Below are 18,346 nucleotides of genomic sequence, written 5' to 3'. Positions count from 1 at the left end.
AGAGTATCACACAAGTCCTGTCTGTTATCTGCTGCAACGAGATCTCACTGAGAAGTTTGCTATTTGTAAGGTTCATTTGAACAGAATATTTTATCAAGTTATGTTGCAATTTAAAATAAAACCTGAACTACATCACTAGCATACTTAGCATTGTGATTTTACATAGCCACTATTCTTTTACTTATTGAAGGTTTTGCTTACTTTTCTTTTTTTCTCTCTCTTTTTTCCTTTTAATATAGATGTGAGTGCCCTAAGTCAAAATGCTTCAGCAGAGAGAGCTAGAAATATTCTAGCTGTGGAGACTTCTCCTACAGACCTGGTGGGAGAACAAGCAGCTTCCCAGCCCGCCCCAGTCCAAGCAAGTGCCATCAATTTCTCACTTAAACAATGGAGTACTGAGATCAAGTAAGTTGGGAACCTGGGAGAAAGCGTTACCAGGAGATTGGAAGTTGCTGGCCAAGACAATTTCCTACATTGGTGTACAGTGGTTGGAGCCTTTTAGAAGGGTGGGAGGTGATGGGGTGGGTCAGTACATTGTATCTCTTCAAGTAAACTCTTCTGTTTGCTGTTTGAAGGGTCTAAGGGAACATCATTRTGTAGCATCACTGATGTGCAAAAAGAGATCAGAGTCTGGTACAGCACTTGTAGTAATGGCTTTGCTCTCTGAACCCCAGCAGGGAGTTGTATTCTCAGCCACTGCTGCTTTTTCATGAAGCTGCCAATTGCCAGCATTGTAGTAGTCATAATATTCAGTGCACAGGAACTATTTTYAGTCATGAAAATCAAACAATATAAATTCTTATCTTTTGTTTTCTTCTTAAAAGAAATGAAAGCACATGGCAGATTTGAATTCGATGTWGTTTGAATTCCTGAGCAAAAATATGGCAGACCCCTTCTAAACAATGTCAAAACYTTCCACTTGCAATGAATTTATTCTTTAGTATAAATTGCTTTAAGGAAAGCAGTGCCATTGGTTTTCAGCCCCCCTGGTGGGTTTCTTTCTAAATGATTTTGTGCTTTGCTTTGCCCACATAGATGGATTTTCCACTTCTATTTTAAACACATTACAGTGCTACTACAGAGCAGTTCACAAAGCAGAGCTGTCGCTTTGGTTAACCAGACCACTTCCTTCTTGAGCTGGGGGGAAAATTTTCATTTTCATCAGCAGTGCTGAGTTAAACAGATCCCTTTTAAAGCTTTTTTATTTAGCACAGAAATCTGAGAGCTTATCAAGTGGTGTTAGTTTTACTTTTTCTGGCTGTGTTCCTTTTTTACTCTCCTAGTTTTATGGCTGATTGTTTTCCTCCCTTCTCCTGCAGTTCTGTGCCATTTGGGGCAGGGAGGTGATCTGGCAGCCTTTGCAATATGTGTGCCCTGTCCAATGTCTTACCTGGTGGTAACTGTGCCCCCATGTTAGAGGATGGATCAAAGGGTTTCTGAAACTGCAGTTTCCTCTCTTGCTGCGAGTGCATTTTGGATTTATTTTTATTAATTTGTATTAAGCTATGTAAATGTCTCAGTCAAAGCCTYGTCCTTCCTCCTGAGCACATTTATGGTGTGTCTGACAGAGAAACCATTGCTGTAACAGCTGTATTTGCATCCTAGGTAGCACTTGTGACCTAATAATGAGCAAAAAAAAAAAAGAAACATGCTGTTAAGCAATTTGTAGGTACAGTAATTAAAGTTGAAATATGCTTTTCTACTTCTAAAACACATTTTCAAATACTACTTGATATATACAGACATTTAATCTTGAATGTTCTCATTTCCATGCTTTCAGCTATTTTTGAGAATATAGGCTTGGAAACGTACTGAATTATAACAGCATCCCGTTATATAACCATAAAATAAGACTTAAACCCCAAATATTTAAAAATAGAGAAACATTAGAATCATGTGATTGGCTCTTGCATAGCTTGTCCAGTTGTACTTAGGAAAATAAATACTGTTTTCAAATTTATCTATCTAATCTTTTCCTCTTATTTTAATTGAATAGAAAGCAATGGAGTGCTGTGTGAGTGCCCTGAGCAAACCTTTGCAAAAGCTTTACAAAATTCAGCATCAGCTATGATTTTTCATGGGCCTAACAGCAATTTTTTAAAGAAGCTTTGCTRGAAGTCACTTGACTTCTTGTTCTTTGTTTTTTTTCAAGCTTTAGCAGATGGTGTTCAGACAGGCTTTAAATTCTGAGGTTGACTGAGTGCAGAACAGGCAGTTGTGGAGCTGCAGGGTAAGAGATCAGCCACTGTTTGGAGAAGAGCTACAGAGATGCCAGGGGACATTTGGTGATGTTGGGTGCTCTAGGAAATAGTTCCATCATTGCCCAGTTTTATCTGCTTAAATTGGTTGGAAGGTCTGAACAAAGAAATGAGGCTTCATACTCCCAACAGGAATTGTGATTCTTTCTGGAAGCAAATTAAATCTGTAGCATAAATGAGTCTTTGCCAAGTTTGCAAATTGATTGCTGAAATAGTTTTATTAAGAACCATTAGGATTATTTTTAAATTGTAAATATTTATCAGTTCATCAGAATATAAAAATTGTACACTGCATAATGATTAGCTTARRGTTCATGTTGATCAGATGTTACATRTCTTGTRAAGCTGAAAGACTGACTTGGATCATCAAATGAAAGTGTAATATGGATTATTTTCTGCTTAAGATTTGAATAGAGAATGTGGATGATTGAGTGCAAGCGTCTTTGTGAGCTTGCACAGACTGTAGGAAATGCTGAGGTACTAAATATATTTCCAGTTCATATRGGTCGATTTAGAATCTTGCCATGTTGTTGAACWAAGGCTTTACAATGCTGAGCTATKTTAATACTCATGGAYATCAGAGTAGRTACTTCTGATTACATGATGRTTGTGGGAGAGGCTGGGTAAGGTARTCTCATCCTGGGAAATGTATTGTTCTTCTATAGAATKACCTGGCTGGAATTCAGAGGATGCCCCTGAAATGTTCTTGCAGATAATTGGCCATGTTCCACCTTAGAAAAGAAAAACTGCCAAGGAGCCTTGTCATGAGCATTTCAGCTGCAGCAGGTCTCTTGGATGATCCCAAGTTTTTCATTAATCCCAAATATGGAACTATAACACRTGTGTTTTGTGCATGCTGTTCAGTTTAATGCTTGGCAGTTATCTAAAATTCTAAGTTATAATAATTCATCAATAAAGAGATGCTSCTTGTAAATCCTAGCTTTGTTTTGTATTTGCCTGCTGCAAAAACAAGGCTAAAACAGGGGGATGCAAAAGACCATGGCATTAAAGCAAGTAATTCTTCTGTTCTTGGAATTTAGCACTGGTGATAGCAAGTGCTATTTTGTAGGGTATGCTTTAYTTTCTTTGAGCTTTTATTTGGTGTTGGTTTTGTCTGTGTTTTTAGCTTCTTTTTAGTTTGCACTGTTTGAACTCTGAAAAACCCCTAATAAAAAGAACGCAAAATGKAGAGGTCTTTGTCACTTTTTCCTGCTGCCTTTTCCACAGAAATTCCATGTCCTCCTTAAGAAAAGGAAACAACGAAAATCGCAGGAGCGTATTTTATACCTCTGAGGACTGGGAACTGCTGGATCCAACCCCAAAAGACTTGGAGGACTCAATGGCTCTGGAAGAAAAGAGGAAACACCTGGCAGAAGGAAGTAAAGGTAGAAGTGGAGGAAGGAAGGGGAGCATATGCTTTACTTTGTTTACTGAAGTGTACTGTGTTATGTCTGTCTCTAGGAAAYAAGTGGAAGCTTATCTTTTCTCCACAAACCAGATGCAGAGTTCTGTAAAATACTTAAAAAAGATTATTTCCCTATGATGTGTTTGGGGTCCCCTGCCATTCAAATGCAAGACAGTAAAGACAAAGCCTTGTTAGCCACTGTTTCTGGTTCCCTGAGTGTGTTACTAGTTCTAATTTTGTCACTTGAGCTGCACAGTACCAAGGTGAAGGGAAATGCTGAGGTTTGTAATTACTCACTTGAGTGTCATCCACTGAAGCAGAATTGCCCTTAGTCTCTGTGTGTGCAGCTGTTCTGTTGGCTTGCTGCTGCAATGGGAAAAAGCAGGGATGCACATGAAGCAGCAGCTCATCTGTGTGTTGTAACTGGTTCTCAGATTTGACCAGTGTCTGGGGTAACCCTGTCAAGGTGTTTTTGCATCTCTTAAGGTGTCACCCAGGTTATTTAATCTGTTAGAAAACATCCTGTACATGGAGGTGAAACCTTACACTGACTGCCTCTCACAGGAGCAGTGAGCTGTGATATCAGAGATTGCTTTGCTCTGATTATTTGAAGCAAAGTTTACTTGGCTGTAGTTACCTTTTGTTTTCTGTAATGAATTGTAAAATTCTTTTCATGTCTTTAATGAAAAGTGTTAATTTATGAGCCAAATCTTTTATCTGGGAGGGGAGAAGACTTTGAGCTTTTTTTTTTCCCACCAAAGGGAAAAACTTGGAAAATGAGGCATGGTAAACTATTGTATTGAGTGGTTTGAAAGCTAGWCAAAGACTAATGTTAATGAGTTTATTTTTTAAGGAAATCTGAATGCTTTGAAATGCCTTTTTAYTAAGTGAACCGAACTAGAAGAAATTGTTTTATGCAGGACTGACTAGTTCAGCTTTTCCATTTGATTTTGGCCGCATCCCACACAAAGCAAGGCGCCCGTTGAAAGATATGATTGGATCGAGCAAAAACCGGAGCAGCAGCGACTCTTCTCCAACAGAGTGGTGTTCTGGCAATGGCAACAGACTCGTCTCTGAGCTGCAACTCAAGTATCAGAGCCAGCAGGAAGAGCTGGAGAAGCTAAAGAAAGACCTCYTGAGCCAAAAGGTAATGAAGCCTTCAGGCAAAGTGCACAGAAGCAAATGGGTCTGGCAGGTGATTGTGAGTTTAACCTTTCTGGCCATCTCACTGCCTTGACTTGGTTGCTTGTTATAAGATCGTGGTTCTAAACAAACATTTGTGTGCAAAAAGTCTTAAAACAAGAAGGACCATCTTTTACATCTGTTGAAGATTATATTTCTAAATAAAACTTAYATTTGTAYAGTGTTSATTAAACTGATATCTCTATTTTCCKTATTCTCTGAAGTTAACTTGTTCAGTGTCTGCTGGGATCCTGGCTAATAGTCACAGCTTCTTTTTCCATAACCCATACAACATCTTAGGAACTTCTCCTTTCATGTTCTCTGTGTTTGCCTTTTGGTTCTTTCAGTGCTAGTGCAGTGGGTGGGGAATGGCCCTTTTCTCTCATCAGGAATGGTTTTGTAAAACATAGACCTAACCATAATGWGTGTATATAGTACTGCACTCACCTRGTGTTCATGCTTGTATGCCCTCATAACTCCAGTTTATTCAATACCTTGGTTTTAGCTAAAAGAATTTCTACTCATTTTAAGAAGAAAAATATTTTAGATCTTATATTGAGCTGTTCCTTCTACTATTTGTATTTTGCTTTGTGTGAGGTGATCAAAGGGAAACTAAAGAAGGAATGTCTGAGCCCCATATTTATACTCATTTTATGCCTTATCTTTCCTACAAGTCTATTTGAGCTTTTCAGCCAGCTGCTGTGAGAAATCTCATTGCTCTAGTGCAACAGTGCAGTCACGGCTGCTTCTGTTTTAATAAGAAAAGAAAGAAAAAGGGTGTTGTAGGTACTCATTTCTGTGGCAAGATTTTCTAAACAGCCCTTCAAAGACTTCCTTTTTGGTAAAACAGCATTTGTTCTTTCCTCCTTTCATTTTCTCTGCATCGGTTAGAGAAGAGAGCTCATAATTACCTTTGCTTTTTCCATWCTGTAATGTTTTTCTGTGAACTTTTTGGGCTTAAACCTCTTTCTGTTCGTCTTGCAATAGGGCTGCTTTCAAGCAAGGCTATTTTCAGCTCTCAGGTATCTGCTGGGCCAGAGCTGCCCACTAGTTTTCCTTAACCTGTTGTGCCCTTTCTAGGGAGGATCCTTAGCTCAATGAAAGACACAAAGCCATCTGTGTAGGCCATGCATGAGGTCCGAACCTGTTCCAAACTTCCTTTTGCTTGATGTTAGATTTCTAAGCTAAAAAATTTGGAAACTTAACATTTCATTGGATTTTTTTTGCTGTTGTTTTTAATTCTCAGGAACTTGTTCGACTTCTGCAGCAAACAGTCCGATCATCCCAATACGATAAATACTTTGCAAGCCGCCTTTGTGAGGGGGTTCCCAAAGACACCTTAGAGCTGTTGCACCAAAAAGATGACCAGATTTTGGGCCTCAACAACCAGCTGGAAAAGTTAAATCTGGAAAAAGATAATCTCCAGCAGGARGTCAAGAATCTGAAATGTAAAGTTGGAGAGCTCAATGAGCGGCTGGGAATGTTGATGGAAACTATTCAAGCTAAAGATGAAGTGATCATGAAACTCTCTCGTCARCTCAGTGAATGTGAGGACAGCACATCCTCTCAAAGTGGAGCAATCAATTCCCCCACAGCCACCTCTGCTAATAAGGARCTACAGGAACTGGACAGACTAAAAGTAAGAGCATTATCTCTGTCTTGATGCATAGGGCAATCTCTTCTCCCTGTAGAAGTACTTTTTAGTCTGCTGTACTGTTTGAGATCACTACAGTTCTSCAGGACACTCATCAATGGAGGCTTTCTCTGCTTGGAACCTCCACTTTGAGCTATTGTGTGACAATCTAACCAAAACTTCTTCCTTTGGGCCATCTATAGTGCAGGGTCCTGTACTTTCAGTAAACTATTCATTGATGTGGAGGAGATGGGATGTGAGAAATAATCAAAGGAGCAGGAAGGATTAAGGGTAAGAAGAAAATATAAGCATGGAGGAAAGCAAACAGAAAGCGTGGTYTTTAAAATTTTAAATATCAAAAGTGACAGGCAACAAAGAGCATGTGGAATAGCAAAGGGAAGCTCTGAGGAGACAGAARAGAACCTGTTTTACTAATGCTGCTACAGCTCTTACTAATGCTTTATTTTTATCCTTTAACATACCTCTGTGAATGTGTCACAAGTTCTTAATGGAGTTACTCACTTCATTGAAGTTATTCACTTTGCTCAAAACAGGCTTTCCTGCCTTTGGGTACATGTTGTATTTTGAATTTATTAACATTCCAAGGATTTGGAATATAAATCAGTTGTGTTAAATATTCATAACGATAAATCATCTTCTTTCCTGTATATGAGCCTGGTAAGTTTTAAAAAATAAAGTTGAAATTGGAAGTAAGTGGTCTTGGCAGAAAGCAGCCAGAGYTTGTAGGTGCTGGGAGGGCAGCAGCCCCATCCCACAAGCTCAGGTGTCAGAGGTGGTATTTGTRGCCTGGATCTGGTGGATCAGGCAGGGAAGCTTATTGCCAGGGATTTCTATTTCTATATGGAACAGACATGAAACTTGTACTTTTAATGRGGACTGGTGGGGATCATGAAAAGCCAAGAGGTAATGGAAACGGCTTTTTCATGTTGCTGTGGCCTCTGTGGTGTGCTCAGCCTGACTCTTCTCCTCCCTGGCTGTCCCTTGACACAGCCAGCTGCCTTCTGCAGGAGCCCTGCGGGGGATGCAGGTGAGGCACAGCACCACCCTCTGCTCACATTTGGCATCTGTGTTTCATTTACATGAACTCCAGAAGTAATATTTCATTTGAGCCTGTTTTTTTAATTRTAAGTCCTATTAGTAGCTGCTGTTTCTATGCTCTAAGGTGATCTTTGTCTGACAGGCACAAATCACTTTGTTCTTTGTTCAACAGGACAATCTTCAGGGTTATAAGACCCAGAATAAATTTTTAAATAAGGAGATTTTGGAACTTTCTGCTCTACGAAGAAATGCGGAAGCAAGAGAGAGAGAATGGCAGGCAAAGGTCAGCATGTTCTCACTGGGCCATGTCTGAAGCAGTTTTCCCTATTTTAGCTGTAAATCTACCCAGGAAATTGAACAACTTAAAAGTATTAAATGTGATAGCTTTCAAAAAAAGCCCTCTCAATCCTTACAGACCAATCTGTTGGAATGGACTCTTGAAAGAAGTAATTGCTTTGAAAATTGTGTGACCTAGTGGCACGTTTTGATTTATGAGCACAGGCATGTATATTTCTGAAAATACTGTTTCATTGGAATTAATGCTGTAATGATTTTTTTCAAGTGTCAGTGATAGGMTGTGTAAGGATTTGATGGGTCACTGAGTAGAGCTTTCTCCTGAGCTCAAAGATCACTGTGGTTTGGTGAATGTAATTTGGGAGTTTCTGTCTAGGTAAATTGGAGGGTAGCAATGTTGCAGGTAAATACTGAAGATTTCCAGTGCTTGGGGCTGGGAGAAATGCACACATCTGTGGCTAAGGTTAGATACCTGTACCTTTGGTTTGGTAGGGTTTGCTTTTGTTTTTTTGGAAGTGATACACTCAGTARCCAGACTTAAATGCTCTATTTTTGGCACAGAGGTGAGTGTTTACAATTCCTACATGCTATTGCCTAATCCATATGCCACTTCAGTTGTTCCTGTTCAAACATGCACAGACTCAAGCTGCTACAACTCAACCATTTTGTTATTTTAARGGATTTCATACAATGCAGTGATAACTAAGGTTTGCTCAGATTTTCTATATGAGAACATATGTGTGGTAGAAAACATCTGGTCTACTGTGCTGCCTTACATTTCCCGGTGTTACAAAAATGGGAAAGTTAAGCTGAATGTTCTTGGCTCAGAGGTTTCTGAGTAGCATAAACCAAGAGAATAGCATTGAGTCAGATTTTAAAGGAAGTGTCTGAGGATTTATCTAATCTATTGTTTTCTGCAGTATACCAGCTTGGAAGCCAAACTCTGCCAGATTGAAAGTAAATACTTGATCTTGCTTCAAGAAATGAAAACTCCTGTTTGTAGTGAGGATCAGAGTCCTGCTCGTGAGGTCATCACACAGTTACTGGARGATGCCTTGAAAGCAGAACCTAGTGAACAACCAGAACAAGCATTTTTCAAACCACACCTGGTCAGGTCAGAAAAACATTTAATAGTGGTTAAAACTTAGGAGCTACAGAGAGTGGCTTTGATGTAACTTTACTCTAGGAACTTGATAGCTTCAGGGCTACTGAATATATTTTTAAAGCCTTTTCTCTTTTTTCCTCTCCATTTCAGTGAATATGATATATATGGTTTTCAGACAGTCCCAGAGGATGATGATGAGGAGAAACTAGTAGCAAAATCACGAGCTTTGGACTTGAGATCACTTTCACTCAGTGAAAATCGAGAGATCTCCACAGGAGTGAAATGGGAAAACTACCTTGCAAGCACAATGAACAGAGAGATGATGCGCTGTGTGGAGCTGAAGAACCTGATTCGCTCTGGGATTCCACATGAGCATCGCTCCAAGATGTGGAAATGGTGTGTCAATCTCCACGTTAAAAAATTYAAGGACAGTGCTGCTCCTGGCTACTTCCAAACCTTGCTTCAAAAAGCTCTGGAAAAACCAAATCCTGCATCTAAACAGATTGAGTTGGATCTCTTGAGGACTTTGCCAAATAACAAACATTACTCCTCCCCAACATCCGAAGGGATCCAGAAGCTGCGAAATGTGCTGCTGGCATTTTCCTGGAGAAATCCTGATATAGGATATTGTCAAGGGCTCAACAGGTAAGATTTTGATAATCTTGGGTAATAACTGTGCAGTGAAACCCTTRATGAGCCTTTCAGTAACATGGTTTTGAACAGCAGTTTGCCTTATGAGTTGTATGCTCAGAATTTGTAATAAAAAAAAATTTTAACATGTTTTAAACCAATGAAAAAAGCAGATAACCTRAATAATGAATTTTGTAAAASCAACTTRGCARCAAAGCTGTSACTGGAAKTAACTCATAAGAAATGGACTACCTAAATGTAGTTTACTTTGTCTTCATATCAGTTGTAGGGGATTGTGTTGCTTTTTCGTGCAAGAAGTTGTTTTTCCTTTTTTAAAACAAGTAGAAATAAATGCTTGTAAGCTTTCTTTGTATTGTTAAGGCCACAAATTTCAGCATTTCTCTCTTATGTCTTCAATCAGAATTGAAAAATTCAATGGTGATTCCTGTGTTACAATGGTATGAAAAATTCTGATTCATTGCAATTGATCTTTCCCAGAATAGCTTTGCTACTTGGAGATGTGTAGCAAAAGAAGATGAAGCAGATGTGCCTCATCYCCATGCTGTAATATTATAGATGTCTATTTTTGTACAATTTTTGTACTAAAATAGGATTTTAAACTTAGGGCAGCTTTGTCATCTGAAATGGCACTGAAGAAGTAGTAGAATAGAAGCAGTGACTAATGTAGTAAGAGTAATAAGCCTGTGGTGGTAGCAGTTCTAGCAATGTGGAAACCTCACCCTMACACCCTGTGCAGAATAAACATCTTTGTAAACTAGACTCTGTCTGTGTTTAGAGAGCTCTTAAAACTGGAAGCACCAACAGTAAAAGGAATTCTTAAAGCAAGCCTTTGCCTTTATCTGTTTTCTTATTTAGCTGAATAAAAAATACTTGGTGTGGTTGAGAAGGTATGTCTTTGCTCCATCTTAAACTTCTCTARCAGTTTTGCTGTTTGTCAGTGCTCTTCTGTTCATACATTTATCTTTGCTGAACAAAAACAAATATTTTAATGGGTCTTAATGTATTTTGTGATACTATGATAAGTTTTTCTCCAAATAATAATGTTTTTCAGGTTAGTAGCAATTGCACTTCTGTACTTGGAACAGGAAGATGCTTTTTGGTGTCTAGTAACAATAGTGGAAGTTTTCATGCCTCGTGATTATTACACCAAGACACTGCTGGGATCCCAGGTATGTTCTCTGCCAGGATGGTGCTGTGASCTGCAGCCAGTTAACAGCATTCCTCTGCAACTGTCCAATGGGCCTTTTTGGGAGCAGGGGGGGGAGAGGAGTTTTCAGGTGTGGGTTCCAGGCACCTGGGCCTGTGTTTGGACAAGGACTCCAACACTGAGATAGTTGTTCAGTGTCCTGTGGGAGCTGCAGCCCTCAACTCCCTGCTCATTATTTGCTTCACAGCACTGAGCTGTTTTATCATTTCTTTCCTCGCTTTGGGGGTGTGGTGGTGCTGGGCTGTGTGGGAGGGCCAGGGTGAGGATGCATTTGCAGTGCTGCCCCTGCAGCATTCCTGTTCACGGTGCTGCTCCTCCAGCCMAGTGGTTCCCAGCATGTTCTCTGGTGCCCTGCTCCTGCCCCAGTGCAGCACTGCTGACCTGCAGTGGGAGCACAGCAGATGGGTGTGAGGAGCCCTGTCACACCCAGGGCTGGGTTGGGAAGCAGACAAGGGCAATGTGCAGCAGGGTGGATGCTTTGGAARTGTTACCTGGACAGCCCTGGGGTTCCAGGTTACCTCTGGAAAAACCTGGACTTCCAGATTGGTAATAGCCCTGCTTTGGATGATGTGTTGGAGAATGGGAGCAATAACACCCTCTTTGTCATCTCTTTAGGTCGATCAGCGAGTATTTAGGGATTTGATGAGCGAGAAGCTTCCACGACTGCATGCTCATTTTGAACAATATAAAGTTGATTATACTCTTATCACTTTCAACTGGTTTCTTGTGGTGTTTGTGGACAGCGTGGTTAGCGACATCCTTTTCAAAATCTGGGACTCATTCCTCTATGAGGGACCAAAGGTGAACTGAATGGGCTAAGTTTGTTCATTTGTTACCTGCTAACAAAGCACTCTGGTGTTATTGAGCATGGGGCTGGAGGAAGGCTGTTTTGCAAAAATCCTGTCAGTTAAAATCACTGGTAGGAAAAAAACAAGGGAGGAAATGTGCATAAACACCCATTCAGAACATTTTCCATTTTATCTTTGTTCTGCAAGTTAAGAGCTTGAGTTACATGGAAGAATTTTAAATGCAAATATTTTCCTTTTACCATCCACCTTTTTCTCCCCTTTGAAAAATAATGGTGTAGGCAGAGCTGTTTACTTCTATATGCAGCTGTCAATCAGTTTTGAGTAATTATCTCAAGATGAGAGCTACTCTTAGAAAGAAGAAAGCTTAAGTGAAGGAGTCAGAAGTATTGAAAAATTTAAAAAATTCAATTAAATTTTGAAAAAGTAAGTTAAAAGTACAAATTAGTTGTAACCAAATGCTAATGTTTAGCTTGTCTCTCCAGCAAATATTTGTTTTATGTCTGCAGACTTGTAAACATCAAATGACAAACAGAGCCTCTTGGGGCTCTTACCTCATAAAATTAAGGGAGGGCTGTGAAAGATTTATCAGGTATTGCATACCTGTTGAATTGGAATGACATAAAATCAGTGCAGGAAAAAAAATCGTGCACTAAAGTAGATGCTGTAGACAGCTGGAGAGAACAGGTGAGCAGTAAAGTAAGATGACAAAAACTGTGTGTAAGCTGGATTTCTTGTTGGCCTTGGCTGGGCATTCTAACACGGTGATATTTTGGCTATGTTTGTTCAGATCAGTTAAGCCTTGGTGTTTTATGAATGCAGCCAGGTACAGACTGAGAAAGTTCAGAACTTACTGAAACCTTTTTGGAGTGAAGGAAAATAATACTTCTTCCAGCTCATTCCAATGCTGATGGATAAACTGGTATCAGAAATTCCTTCAGCATCAGTCTCTGCTTATGTTGGGAGAATTCAGGGCATTGGAGAACAGCCTGTTTAAAAATCAAAATTTAAATTTAGCTGTGAAGTAACTTAATAACTGCATTCGATAAACCCAGCAGTCTTTGCTACAGCTGAATCTGGCATTAAAAATACAAAAAAAAAAATTGAATGCTGCAATCTCAATCTTGTATTTTGGATAGATCTGCAGAACACCTTATCTTGGTTACAGCCCACTGCTGTATTTGGCAGCTTTGGGAAATAAGGGCTGGGACAGGGAAGGGAGCAGAGGGAGATGTGATGAGAGAGCTCAAATGCAGCCTRTGCAAGGGTCACCTTTCTCCTTGGAATTTAGAAAGATGATAATGGGAATCAGTGCATTCTCTGTATTTACAAAGTACCAAATACTGCATGTATTTTTATCAGGTAATATTCCGATTTGCCCTGGCACTTTTTAAATACAAAGAAGAGGAGATGTTAAAGCTGCAAGATTCGATGTCCATTTTCAAGTACCTTCGCTATTTCACGCGCACCATCCTTGATGCCAGGTGGGTAACTCACACTGGGCTGGCACTGAAGGACTTGTAGTGGGCCACGGGAGGTGGCTGTGGCTTTGGTTTTGTTTTTATCTAGATCCTAATTCAGACAGAAAACAACTAGATATGCAACTAACTGCTAAGATTTGYCATGAGCACTTTTATCCAGCAGAGACAAATCAGAAGTGATGAAAGCTTAAATAGTAATTTTAAGGTGTGAAACAGATTATCTTGTTTAGCTGTTGCATCATGGTAGCAGCACATCAGAATTTCAGCCATAGGTGAAGTTTCCCCCTGCATTGCAGATGCAACTTGTTAGTAAAATGTTTTATGATAAATAAAAACACATCCTGGCTTTAATGCACATCCTGGCATTAAAAATGTGAGCCATGTTCCCTAAGGCTTAGGACTCTTATGCATGATTAATGCACAGGCTGCTGCCACATTGCTCCAGCTGACTTTAAGATACACTTGGAAGCAGAGAATAAATACAAAGTAGAKATTCTTCTGTTCTTCAGTCCTTGCATAGGACTTACAATTTGTACAGTAGGGTTTGGTGGTTTTAGGTTCCTGGTTTCAAGACTGTAGAGCTGCAGAATAATCTGGAAAAGGAAAGTCATATTGGGATTGGTTTAATGCCTGAAAATGTTTTGCACATCTTCTGAAATCACCAATTTTCAATTTAGTGCAAAACCGTATATTGAAATCTGAGATGTTTGTTTTTATTGTAATAAATTCCACATAAATTTAGGGTTATACTTTGACTCCTGCTCCAAGAGCTTATTATTTTCACTTCTTGTGTTTCAGTTTTGACTGTTAGACTGTTGATTGTTAGAGAAGTTAAAACCAAATTAACTTGTGCTTGAAAGGGTTTGCTGGGATTGATGCAGAGAGAAAGAATTTTTCTGTTCTTAACTAATTTGAGCAAAATTTTGATTTCATCAGAGGTGAAGATTTGGCTTTCCATCCCTTTTCCACTTATGAAAATCATGTCTTGATTCTACTGTCTAAACTTTCTGGTTCTGAAATAACCTATTTTAAAGATTTCTARTATTTCTGAAAGACATCTCATTTCAGTGTTAACAAAATGAACAAGTTAGGGATCAYTGGGAGATGGGGAGTTCAMGTAAGGACAGAATTCAGTACATCCRAGATATTTGTAATACAAATATGCTCTGTGCTGATCTGCAAGTCTCTGCKTTTTGGGGTTTTAAAAGTGGAAGTTGTGGTGTAGTGCCACCTAGGGAATATGGATTTCCCTGCTAGGTCTGACAATACAGGATTCAAGCTGCCTTGTTTCTTATTCTGCCATGTTTGTACAARTTTTATAGCATCAACATTTGAGCAGTTCAAAAGCATGTAGAATGAGGTCTTTTCTGATATGGACAAGAAGCTATCTGGTTGTAGAGTTAAAATTCAGAAATATTTATGGRATTCTTGGATGTTCTCARTGGGTTAAAAATCATTCTGCACRGCRTTTCTWAGTGGAARCTATAGTRAGAGGTCTCTACAGATGCATATAAYTGTATTCTAGGTGCAGGATGTCATAGTTGTGTTTTTCTACAGATGCATAGCATGTTGTGCACAGGTAGAAAAGCTGTTGGAATATGTTCTGTGTCGGAAGAGCAGGAAATCGTTCCTTGACCACTAAAAAATACAAACCTAGCCTTAAATAAACTGTCTGAAAAACATTTCTTAATATTTATTTCTGATAATTCAAATAGAATAAATTAAATATTCTAGCTCCTCTTTTTTCCTTAGTAAACAATGAGATATTTTAGGTGATAAAGATGTAGTTAACTCTTTGGACTGATTAGACAGACCAGTGGTGGGTTTGCTGGGGCTGAAGGATGGTGTGAGGCAGCCTGACTCTGGAAGGGGGCTGGATCCTCTCTGGTGCTTTSCTGTGTGCCCTGACAAGTTTGACTTGACACTGTTCCAAAGATCTTTGTGCTCCAGCCAGCAGGATCCCAGAGCATTCTGACTGTACTGGAAACTTCGGCTTGTCCATGTTCTGTATTGTCCTTATCCTTGGGTTCTGTATTATCCTTGTCCATGTTTATGTTATCCCAGGCTCTATCTGGTCTCCTCATTTTCAGGGTATCTTGGTTAACTGCAGAGCTGATYTGGGATTGAAGGATCTTCAGTGGGTTCTCTGGAGGGAGTTACCCARTCTATAACAGGGYMCTGGATGTACCAAGTGTTCAGCRTAGCCCAGGGTGCTCTCATTACCCGAGTTTATGGCTTTGCTCAGATCTGTCAAGGCCACGATCTCTGTAGCATTATACAGAGTTTGGAGGTGGCTTTAGGAACTCCTGAGCATTTGATATCACTKTATTATTTGAAATAACCTTAAGCCTGAGTGCTTTATAGAAATTCCTTGCAATATTGATAACATCTGAGACCTGTCAAGTGTCAAAGAGACCAGCGATATCTGCTATATGATAAAAATCAATATAGATGCAATCCAAAACTGATTTAAAACCCCACCAAACATGAATGATTGTCTTGTAACRTTGTGTCATCTTGCAGGAAGCTGACTTCTATTGCTTTTGGAGACCTGAACCCTTTTCCCTTACGCCAGATCAGGAACCGCAGGACCTATCACCTGGAGAAAGTGCGCCTGGAGCTGACGGAGCTGGAAGCCATTCGCGAGGATTTCCTGCGCGAGAGAGAGACCTGTGTAGAAAAAAGAGACCTTATTAGTGATGATGAGGAGGATAGCTGAAACTGCTTAATATAAACTGTTCTTTGGGATCGTGACCAAAGTGAGTTAACCTCCAAAACACTTTATTAATCCTGTCAAACAGAATGTAAACTAGTTGCTTTTGGAAATATGCAGGACAGATTTCCAAATCCCAGCACTTTCAGAAATACCACTTTGTATGGAGGCCAAACACTTCTGTTTACATTTATGTTCATGGAATTATTTGTAGAGCACTTAATATCTGTCTCAGTTTAGTCAGTCAGTGGAATTGATGGTTGTTTTCCCACACTGCACCATTAACGCCTGGATGTGAAACAACAAGGAAAGTCCATGCTCTGTTACATTCATTGCCATTCTGAGTTAAGGGTTTTTTGATGTAACCGTGTCTTTTGTAGTGCAGGGTCCATGTGAGAGGACATAGTATTTCTTGGATTCAGGTTGGCTCAATCTAGCCATTCTTGAGGTCATTGACTAGAACAGCAAGGGATGAAGCACAGGAAGAGCTCTCACGTTCCTTTGTCTTTTCCTGAAATGTCATGCTGTGGATCACCAAACAAGACACTTGAGTACAGGTATCTCAAGTAAAGGTAAAATAAGTATCTATTTATCACTGAATGTTGAGTGTGTACTGAAACAGTGGTAGCAAACATCATTTCTGCTTTTCAGGACAGCTGTGGTGATAAACATTCTCATTCAGGCAAAGGAGTCTATAGGTCAAGTTCTGTTTAGTCCATTTTATTTCCATTCACTTTTTTGATTGCAATAGCTCAAAAAGATCACAACCAAACTCCAAATATTATGGAATAATGGAGTTTGTCACAGGAGTACCATGCTTTAGTAGCTATTTTTGTCTATCTGTTGAAGTTTTGTTTTGCTGTGTTTTTTTTGTTTCTGTGGGGTTTCTTTTTTATTGTTGTTTTTTTTTTCTTTTTTCCTTTTGTTTTGATGCTTCTTCCTATTTAGGACCTAAGGTGAAATCTTGCTCTTTAAGAAGAAGCACAGCATTCTTTCTGCATGATTGTATAACTATTGTACAATAATGGTCATGACAGGGTTCATGAAACAAATATTTATCAATCAGTGAAAGGAACCTAAGGGTCCCAGCCTGCACACAGGAACTGAAGATCCTTTCCCAACAGAAAAATGCAATATTCTCTTAATGTGCTCAGCTTTACTCTTTACTGTGAGTGTTGGATGCACATCCTGCAGACAGCTGTAAGGAACAACACCTGGGCTGCTCAGCTGTAGTGTTTCTGCTGTGCAAGTGTGACTGGAGACCATTCTCTCTCATTTGCTGACTAGCAGTGCTCATGAAAGTTGTGGAGAGGAGGGTTTCTTTCTTATTGGCTGTTCTCTGGACTTTTGCAATGTTTGTTTTTTCTTGAACCATTGGATCTTCAGAATGTTGGAGTGACTATAATGTGTCATGACAAAACTAGGATTCAAATACTTGGCAGCAAACCTCTGAGCTCTGGGGAAGTAGTCAATTGGCAAAAAAACAAAACTAGTCATTCGGAAGAGTCAAGTCCATCAAGCTTGTATTTTGTGTGTTTTGTTTCAGTCTTCTAGAGGTATTAGTACTTTATTGAGTATAATCATGTAATCATTTTGGTCAACTTAACCATGTGCAGAGAGAAATCCTGCTTCTGTTCCACAGCACTTTCTATTTTATTTTAGAGAATGTAGTTGTAGCCTTCTCCAAGTAAGCATATTATGTTAGTTTATATGGAAGGGAACTATTTAATCAGAGGTGAAGTTGTAACTAAGAGGACTACTTTTGATATAAAATCTATGCTTCCTGTRTAACACATAATTTTTACTTAGTCACCAAATCCTTGCCACTGAGGGACTGATGGTGTGATCMTCTTGATTTATATGTTCCCAGTCTTCTAAAATATCCCCTACCTTGTCTATTGTAAGCAATAATTGGGAGTTTTTTTAATTCCTTAGTTATTCTTTGTGTACTGGAGGGCGGGGTTTTGATATTATTGCATGTACTGTATTCTTTTTCTACTTACAATCAGTATTTGAATACAAAAATGGGACCAGGTTTTCTAATTTTCTAATTGYGCTGTCTTGGTTTTGAAAGAGCTGGTCTCTAAATCAATCTGTCATGTAGGCTTTTTGTTTGTATGTTTGTGTTACGGTTGTTTGAATGTTGTTTTCAAGTGTTAAATGAATTTTACGGTGAAGATCTTCCTTTCAGTGACCACAATTGAAATACTAAGGTGAAGAATTTAAAGGTTTGTACCCACTGTATTTCTACAATCTGTTACTCTTTGACATTGAGTCTTCAGTATGAGTTAGTCCTGTGACTTCAGGTGATATTTTCAGACTGATTCCATTGAAGTCTTTGGGTTGGGAAGATAAAAGTAACCTTAAGACAGCTGTTCAGAAAGTTCTTTAGCTTACTAAACACAGCCTGCAATGTTACAAAACCATTTTTKTTGCAGTTGTGCTGATGGTTCAGTTTGTCTATTGCTGTGTTTCCTTCTATTAAGCTGATATCAGTTGTTCAGTAAAACCAAGTAGCTCTGTTTCTTYTGCCATGGTGTCACTGTTATCCA

The 18,346-nt window shown here is 39.2% G+C and overlaps 1 protein-coding gene across 4 annotated transcripts in view; it reads left to right on the top strand.

The window, feature by feature from the left end:
- Window positions 1-16,686, top strand: part of TBC1D2B (TBC1 domain family member 2B) — a 40,679-nt gene extending 23,993 nt beyond the window's left edge. For 3 of the 4 annotated variants that reach the window (XM_057368679.1, XM_057368677.1, XM_057368680.1), the window contains 11 exons: window positions 240-405; window positions 3,486-3,643; window positions 4,584-4,810; window positions 6,092-6,484; window positions 7,710-7,820; window positions 8,752-8,945; window positions 9,087-9,581; window positions 10,639-10,756; window positions 11,410-11,595; window positions 12,963-13,084; window positions 15,605-16,686. In XM_057368679.1, coding sequence (XP_057224662.1) covers window positions 240-405; window positions 3,486-3,643; window positions 4,584-4,810; window positions 6,092-6,484; window positions 7,710-7,820; window positions 8,752-8,945; window positions 9,087-9,581; window positions 10,639-10,756; window positions 11,410-11,595; window positions 12,963-13,084; window positions 15,605-15,800 — 2,366 coding nt within the window. In that variant the 3' untranslated portion in view covers window positions 15,801-16,686. The remainder of the gene's footprint in view (window positions 1-239; window positions 406-3,485; window positions 3,644-4,583; window positions 4,811-6,091; window positions 6,485-7,709; window positions 7,821-8,751; window positions 8,946-9,086; window positions 9,582-10,638; window positions 10,757-11,409; window positions 11,596-12,962; window positions 13,085-15,604) is intronic. The other variant, XM_057368678.1, reaches the window with a different exon arrangement.
- The last annotated feature ends 1,660 nt before the right edge of the window (window positions 16,687-18,346 follow it).

The sequence above is a fragment of the Malurus melanocephalus genome, unplaced genomic scaffold (assembly GCF_030028575.1).
Source record: "Malurus melanocephalus ecotype Western Australia unplaced genomic scaffold, MMel_1.1 scaffold_96, whole genome shotgun sequence".
NCBI classification, from domain to species: Eukaryota; Metazoa; Chordata; class Aves; order Passeriformes; family Maluridae; genus Malurus; species Malurus melanocephalus.
Note: the sequence above shows the minus strand (reverse complement) of the source record. Positions and strands in the feature narration are given on the sequence as shown.